The 8,923-nt window shown below is 41.7% G+C and overlaps 1 protein-coding gene across 2 annotated transcripts in view; it reads right to left on the reverse strand.

Moving 5' to 3' along the window:
- Window positions 1-8,923, reverse strand: part of SPTBN1 (spectrin, beta, non-erythrocytic 1) — an 89,546-nt gene that overhangs the window by 65,872 nt on the left and 14,751 nt on the right. The window contains exon 1 of one of the 2 annotated variants that reach the window (XM_010004627.1): window positions 8,429-8,537. The exons of the other annotated variant lie outside the window; for it this stretch is intronic. Coding sequence (XP_010002929.1) covers window positions 8,429-8,537 — 109 coding nt within the window. Of the gene's footprint in view, window positions 1-8,428; window positions 8,538-8,923 lie in introns of those variants that run through there. 2 annotated transcript variants of the gene reach the window in all.

Below are 8,923 nucleotides of genomic sequence, written 5' to 3' on the forward strand. Positions count from 1 at the left end.
GCCAGATCTTTCACAAGACCTTTGACAAGCCATGGGCACGGCCCTAGACTATGCCACAGTTGACTGCCAGCCTGTCTGCTCAACTGCACTGCTCCTCTCCAAAACTGAAGGGTCTTTTTCTTTAAGCTTCTTTCTAAGTGAAACAGTGGGGCATTCAGCACAGCTACGAGACTGGTTAGTATTAGTTTGGCTACAGTAGTTCTCTTCCAACAAAGGAGGCTCTCAGCCTGGGGTACCCTCATTCCAGCAGCAAGTGCACAAGGTCTTTTGTGTTAATATGGGCTCTCCCAGCCATCATGACTGTAGTCTCCAAAAGTCACAAGCATGAGTGGTCACCATTCCTCTAGTCTTTTCTCCTCTGAAAGAAAAGCAAGGATTCAGCTACATGCATTTTTGGGAGCAGCAAGCAATTTTAGACTCACGTGCCCTCCTTGATTACATTCAGGCTATTACAGAGGACAGCAGGGCCAGAATTGCTGTGGGTGCTAGCCATGTGCAGCATGTGAATGAAATTTCACGCCCAAAGCTGAATTAGAGTAAGGCCCTCCTCCCCAGAACTCCCCTTCTCCCATCATGCACGTCATCCTCTGATTCCGCAAGCCAGGTCACCACCTTGTTCTTCTTGTACTGAATTTCAGGACTGCTGGAATGCAGGGTAAACCCCAAGTTCCTTACTCTCCCCAGAAGTGACCCTTTACTCAAAAAGGACAAATTTTCAGTTGGGATGGGAGTTGTTTGCCTGATAATTACTAAATAATCATCATCTTCAGAGTCCTTATGTCACTTCACTTGGACAACGACAGTGGGAAAAGGATTGTTACCTGCCAGCCCCAGATACGAACTTCCAAATGAAATTCTAGATTTGATTTTTTGTGGGAAGAGAAAAATAAATTCTGAACCACCTTATTTATTTTAGTCTATCTGCTTCACCACAACTTTTTAAGTTAGCAGAGCAATTCCCAAAATTGGCTTGCCGGTTTTCCCAAACGTGTCTATTCAATTAAGAGAATGTATTTGCACATAAGAAAAATCTCATCGTCATACCCTGCTACTTAATAGCTGATACCTAATTCTTCTCAATTCAACTTTAATTGAAATAAAAGGACGTTCAGAGCTGTTAGTAACAGAATACTCTTTCAATTAACTCTTACATGAACTTCAGGCTCTGAGAAGAAAGGGTGCACCCCTTGTCCTGCACTGGGATATCACCAAAGAGTAGTTCAGGATAGGGAACAAAAAACAAGAGATTTTGTGAATCATGTTGCAAATCTGTACTTTGATTTTCTTCACCATTTATCCTTAGGTAGCATTTCATCATTGTAATAGCCAAAGTATGCACCCAACAGAAAACAGAAAGAGAAAAAAAATAAAGAAAAAGGAGGAAATCACAAAACAGGTTTGATAAAGAGCTCAGGAATGAAAGCCTATCATTGTTCTAGCTTTTTATCACCACTTTCATCTCAATCCATAGGTCGTGTTTTAGTTTGATTTTATTGCCCCACTTTCCACAGAAGTTAATGGCAAAACCCACTACCAATTTGAATGGAGTTCTTGGATGGGAAAAATATTTTGCATAGGTGCCTGTGCTCCTGTGTGGTTACAACATGCCTATGAAACATCAGGATGGTCCAGGGCATTAAACTGACTTGAGACATGCAATGCAGAAACACCAAAGGGCCAGTTCCTGTGCTAGCACAAACAGCTGCGTTTCCAGTTCTGCAGAGCTATGGGGATTTACCCCAGCTAAGGACATCACACAAATCATTTTACTGTTCTAACTCTGGCAACAAATCATCCCCAGGGTATTCAGAATACCCTACTGTCCCATGGGAAAATACCAGCTTACAAGCTTTGTTGACTCCACAATTTCAGAGCCACAGAAGTGCATCTGAATTGCCTTTTTTAAAACAAAATTGTGTTCCAGAGCCTAGAGATTTCTGTTTAAAATTAAGTTTCTTATACACACAGTGAAAAAAAATATGGTACAAACATAACCTAAATAGAAACTGAAGAGAACAGACTACAAAAACCCTGAGGCAACAACTCAGAGTTATGAATTTTCACAGTTATTTCAGTGAGGAGCTAAATCCAACTCAAACGTTTACTTTTTCAACTGTATCAACACTGGCCATATTAGCAGAAATACCTTACCCTGTGGTCTTTTAACTTACCTTCTGTATCTTCACAAGTACCAAAACCCACACTGAAAAAAGGTAAATTTCTGGAAATTTTGAAGACATAAAAGCAATTTCAGAGTTTTTTGAAAGAGAAAGCAGAATTTGCAACAAAATGTTGTCTTTGGTAGCTAAGGGATTATCAAAATCCTGTTTATTTCTCTAACAATGAGAAATTTCTTAGTACTCAATTTAATCTTGAGCCATGGTATCAGTTTATCTAGCAGACAAGGAGCTGCCACACTGTACTGAGTTGCCCTTTAAAACAGGAAAGATACAAAACAATGTCAGACTTTATTTCTCACTGTTCATTCTGAAATAAAGTCTTTCACAAGAACTTTCTGCTACGTTTTCCTAAAAATCTAGTATCCAGTTTTGCAGGGTTGATTGATTGTTTTTGTTTTTTTTTAATATCAGGCCTGAGAAAGAATTCCAGTTAAAGTTTTGAAGGCTTTTTTTCAGGTTCCTGGGTGGCTCTGAAGTTTAGCCTTCATAGGTAAAACTACTCAAGAACCTTCTGTAAAACATTTTTCCATGGGTTTGCTATATATCACCTAGACAAAAAATTTAAAAATGTGGAGGCAAAGTTAGTTCACATGTAATAAAATTAACAGACAACATGTGTGGTCACTGAACATGGCTTTCATTTCTGACTATACTCACCTCATCAGTCCCTGTCCACAGGAAGGGCAAGAAAACACAGAGTCCCTGTCCTGCTGCAATATTTAGAACTAGGAATAAATAATGGTGCCTGTGTATCATTCCACGATTTCTACAACAGAATTATAGACTTTTACTTCTGGAAAGGGCAGAAACTATAGATAAGGTAGTGCTGAGTAGCCCTGTCTAACTGCCATTCTCTATATCCTTTCTGAGCTACAAAAGGATGTTCAACGTGTTTAAATTTGCCCAGTTGGTTTTTTAAGTATACAAATACGAGTCCTAGCATATAAATGTCCATGTTAATGAAGAACCTGGACATGTTAGTTACAATACTTACCAAGTCACTTCCTCCGAGTTAAATCCCTAAATTATATATTCCATTAGTTGGCAAGATTTTTTAATATAATCTACACATTTGAAATACTTCTAGACAGAGGAAGACTTTCACCAATATTCAGCTACCATCTTTGTTACAGATGGCTAAGATGCCCTAAAACTGAGCCTACCCCTTCAGATAAGTTTGCATTAATCTTTACATGGGAAAAAAATAAGGGCCAACATCTCACAGAAATGTACATTCAAAACACAGTGCTTGAGATCACTTAAAAACTCTTTGCAAATCTGACAAGACTTTTCAACTGTTCAGCTGGGGCTTAGGTGTTCACCAAAGCCAGACGACTGCACTATGCTGTGACACATGCAGCCTTTGGGACAGTTGCAGGCAGCAGAAAAATGGAGCAAAATTTGCCACAAGTGTATGAATATATTTGCAACTTCAGTGGATCTGAGAGGGTGGGGGGAGAAATCCATGGAAACCAGACACGTTTAATCTACAATGAAATTCAACCTTCCCCATTTCACCTTTAACGGGAATTACCATGACAAGAAATGCCAGTGACCAATTTGGTAGACAAAGTAGGATGTCCTTCAGTTCGGTAATCATCGCCTGTAGCTATGCAGGTCACTGCTCGCAGGAGACCCAAATCCTTTAAAAGGTAAACCTAGCAACAAGGAAGACTTTCAAAAGGCACCCACATACCTTCAGAGGATCCTGGGGGTGGCAGAAGATGTCCCTGCCCTAGCACAGGACAGCACTTCAGCAACTCCTGAAACTCTGGGAGCTTCCTGCTTATCCTTGGCAGGAATTTGTGGATAAAAACTTTCTTGCAGGAAAAAAAGTGGGGAAGCCCTGCCTCAGAACAGAAATACAGGAAAATTTTCCCACCATTCTGCAGCGTGGATGGGAACCAATCTATGCATACAAATCCCTGCATTATCAAAGCAAACTATCACTGATCACTTAAAAATATTTTTATGTGTGCCTCTTTTTATGTCAAACTGGAGTCCAGAGCAAACCCTTTCAGGTCATTGCAGATCAAAGGAGCTCCCTCCTGAAGGACGTTGCTATCAGAGCAGTTTCTTGCACCAGATACCAAAGATACTTGGAAGATTGCAGTTTATTTCCTTGTGCAGGCAGTGCAGTGTAGCCACAGTCAGGGTTTCATCACCCTGAAACAGTTCAGAACTGATATGAAGCCAGCTTAAACACCTCTGATGGGAGAGACAGCTCACCTTTCCAACAGGCTTTTTCCAGAGGTCACTGCATTAGGTGTCAAGTTTTTCAGACCTTACTATTTCTAACGTGGCTCAAAAGTAGTAGTAAAATAATACCCCAAAAAATGGAGTATTAATGCATAAAAATATAATCTAAATATAAATTAAAATAAATATGAAACAAAATTTCCACCCAGGCAGCCTGGTCACTAAAACACATCAAGCACCCACTAAAAATGACCTGTTTCCAACTTGAAATGCAACATTTAAAATATATAAACAAAATGGAAACGTACAACAAAGCAGGGTACATCACAGAGCTTCTGTGAAAGCTGCCTTTCCTCTGGGCATTTATCAGGAGCACAAATCTAGCTCACCCCCACCCCCAGGACTTTACCTTTGTAATTACCATTGGGAATTTCACACCTAGGGCACAGCCTTAGAGCCAAGGCCCAGCTTTCCAATTACTCTGTGAGAGCTGATAAAGTTACCAAGCCACTAAGTGCCAGAAATGTGAATAAATCCCACACTGTCCTGTCAACCAAGTGGAAAGGAGCCCATAGGCAGTGCTGATAGCCACTTCTCTGGGCTGGTGATGGCCTCCCAGTGGCACTGACTCTCTCTGGCCTGCCCTGGGGAAGGTGATGGAGCTGCCGGGATCTCATTCCAAATTCCAGACTTGCATTAACTCTTCCGGCCAATTCTTACAGCTGCACCAAGCCGATTCACAGGCTCCTGCCCCATTCGTGCTGTACAGGTGACAGCCTTGATTTAGAATTAGAACTTCTCTGGTCTGCTTTCTACTTAATTCCTCGGTTGAGCAGGGCAAATTTTCTCCCCTGGTGTACTCTGCACAAGCTATACAGCAACAGGTTCTCCACAAACAAGTTTTGGGGCCCTGTCTTTACTTGCAGAGAGCTTCTCTAGCCCTGCAACATGATCCCTTCCTACCAAACAAGTGGCCCTGAGAACCAAAACTCCACACCTAAGTTTAAGATGATAGCAACCACTGATACTATCTCTCACTTATCATTCCAGGACTGGGTGAACTAACCATAATAAGAACCTACTGAAACTTAATAAAGGAAACACAACTTGCTAAAGCATTTTTCTCCCCACACCTGTGCTGACATTCTCGCCAGGACATGGACTAAGTATGCTCAACTTTGTCACACACAAGACTCCAGGGTTTCCTGTGACACAAAGACCACTTTGAGTCCCTAGCAGCAGTGTCTTCTGCCTCATCCTGCTTCACTCTGGCCCAGGGAGGCAAACAGGAACTGAGATCTCCTGCAAGGTGACTCTTCCCAGTCTGGTTTCTTCCATGTAGACCCACAACTTCTCCTGGCTTCACACCCCAGCGGGGCAGGGCAGGAAAATCTGCTTTAAATTGAACAAGTTTCCTTACAATCATCACTTCAAGGCATTTAAAAGAGGTGAAATGTAGAAGTGCCTTTGTGATCACTTATGACCTGAACTTAGTTTGTCCCTAGGATTTTGAGGCAGAATTAGGTTGGCTCTTCTTTTCTTCTAATGTTAAGCTGCCAGTGCTAAAGCTAATGTACTGTCTTCTCTTACGAAAGAGGAGATCAGAGAGAGTTGTCCTCTACGCATTTCGGAAAGAGATCAGAGAGAGTTGTCCTCTACGCATTTCTGCTTCATATAGGGCCTAAACATTTGCTCTGTGTTATTTTAGTCAAAACAACAAGCTGCTAAGGGCTTCTAATGAGGAAAACTCCCAAGATTCACTAACTCTAAACAGGACCTTGCTAGAATCCAGTACAAAGCTGTGGAATCACATGAAAACTTCAGGAACTGTAAAAAATGAGGGCAAATTCAGTGTGGAGGAACACGGTAGCCTTGTATGTTGCCCATACTGATGTGGTCCTAGAGAGCTGTTCTACCAGAGGCAAGAGGGACGAAAAACAAGGCAGGCAAACACAAAAATAAAAAGGCAAAAAAGCTTCAAAAGGGTTACTTGCTTTTTTTCTTTACCAGAGACTGAAGGTTTGAAACATCTGCTTTTATCTGTACACCTCCATGGTGAAATAGGTAAAAACCATGATAAATTTGTAATTAAAAAACACTACAATATTCAGCTTATTTTTGCTGGGTCTGAGTCTGGATACACTGAGCATTGCCCAGTGCCACAAAACACCCAGTGTTTCTACCAGAGCCTTCTATGAAGAGAACAAGAACCACCACAAAATTTTGTAACTACAAATAAATGGCTTTTTAGATATTCTTCAAACAAAGAGTCATTAATCCAAGAAAAGACACCTCTGTGTCAGCAGAGCTAAGCCACTCCCTTTACAGCACACATTTTGTATGGTTCTTTAGCATTTCATGGAGTATCTAGTGCATAATTAAAAAACCTTTCCTGTACCTAAGCTCCACCCTGAACAAGATCATTGCAGCATGCTTTGTCAAGTCTGCCTGCCTTTTCTGCAACGTGAGAGGTCCCTCCTCAAACTTGCAAAGAATTCGCTGCAGTTTATCTCTTTTGTTAGAGGAAATTGCATTACATTTGGGGAGAGCATTGCAATTTATTTTTTTTTAAGTCAACACAGTGTATTCCACTGGAGGGAAAACTCACTTTCTGTGCTTTCAACACTGCGGTGTGCTTTCCTCTTTCAGTGTGATGTAAACACACAGATAATGGATTCCTGAAGCAGTGACCCTGAAAATGATAAAATCTGCCTTCTTTAGGCTGCTAACTTAACCAGCAAAGAACAAGGCGTAAGCCAGTATTTTTTTTCCTTGTGCCACAAACTCACCTCGTTCTTTTCAAACAAGTACCGCAGCCTAAGATCTGACAGATGTCCAAGATAAAGCCTCTAACATATTCCCTCGTGTGCAAGTTTGGAGCCTAGATTTTCCATGCCTTGCCTGAGGAATGTCTATGCTGCCAGTGTTTAAGATGCTGTCATTTTATCTTATTACCTCCAGCACGCAGCCATTACTGTGAGCCAGTTTACAAGATAAACAAGGTACTATGAATGAAAGATACTTTTTTTCCTCCCTCTTTAAGCCAACAAGTAGGAACATTCTTTGCACTAACCAGGCTCTTCCTTCTCTGACAGGAACCACAGGACCACACTTGTGGCACAGACAGAGTAATATAAGAAACATGCACAAAAGGGCTGAACTTCCCCGTACTCGGGCTGCTCTGGGATTATTTACAGAGTCACATGGACGTAGAGGAGGAGGAAGTTTGGTTTTGGTTAAGAATTATTTTTTATTTTGAAACTGCAATGGCAGAGTTCATTCATCCCTGGGACATGCCTTACACAGAGAAAGAGCAGAGCTTGTTTTGCCCTGTCTGAGGTAGAGAGATGCTGGACACAATCCTCCTCCTCTGCCCTGCTAACAATCTGGGTTTCCAGCACAGGTCAGAGGCCTACCCTTCAGAGAGCACACGACTGTTCCCCACAAGAAACGCCTGTTTTCTCACACATTAAGGGAAGACATTACAGGACACTCTCCCTGACTTAGAGTAATATAAAATGAAAACAATTGGCAATGTTAAAGTATATGAATGCTTTCTCAGAGATCTTCTACAACATGAGCAAGGTAATTCATTTGGAAATTATGCAGCTGGTCTTCATTTCGAAGTTAAGCCACGCACCTTTACAAGAGGTACACAGGGAGTTAGAAAGGACTCTGGCACTCTGAACTGCACCCAAACAAAGCTAGGATTTTAGGATTAATTTCCAGAGCTATGACTGCACTTTATTTATGGATGAAACAAACAGAAAGACCACTTCCTCACTCTCCCTCTAACTGTTTTAAGCAACTTGGTCTGGGTTAGTCCTAATCTGTAATGCTAGACGTGCACCTTTATGCCATGTAAGAATGAGGACACCTTCAGAGAGGTAAAAGCAGTATCTCTCAAAAGAACACAAAGCTTTTTCCTACAGCACCAGTTTTGGCCTCTCTCACGAACACCTTGATGCAATGAGAACAAGCCCAGACCAACATATTTACAGGGATCATGTCATAGCAACACCTACAGAAAAGAACCAGCACGGGCTTACCTTGTAACTGCTTGAATCTTCCTTCTAACTGGTTATAGTTATACGGCACCTGAGCTGCATATCCTGGGGACAATGGCCCGGGCATACTGGTTGATTTTTGTAATTCCATTTACAGGCAACACAGGGATACGATGAACTGCAGCATAAAGGAACCACAGGTTTCTCTACCATATATCCAAGAAAATCCCAGCTTCCTCGGTAGTTTTGCTTCAGTCCCTAGAGAAAAGGCTCTCGCTGAGCCCTAAGTAAACAACAGCTTCGGTTCAAAATCCAGCAGTGCGGGTTGGCGGTGAGTTCTCTGTGACCGAGTCAACCTGAGAGAACCATGAGGGTTTTTTTTTTGTTTGCTCGCTTTTTGGGTTAGTTTTTGTTTGTTTGTTTGTTTTTCTTTCTTTCTTTCTTTTCCCCCAGTTCCACTACAGACAACTTTCAAGCGCTGGAATCTGTTTTTGAATGCTTGCCTGCCTCTGACGGCAGGGAATGAAGGCAGAGGCA

Source organism: Chaetura pelagica, unplaced genomic scaffold (assembly GCF_000747805.2).
Source record: "Chaetura pelagica isolate M959 unplaced genomic scaffold, ChaPel_1.0 scaffold171, whole genome shotgun sequence".
NCBI lineage: Eukaryota > Metazoa > Chordata > Aves > Apodiformes > Apodidae > Chaetura > Chaetura pelagica.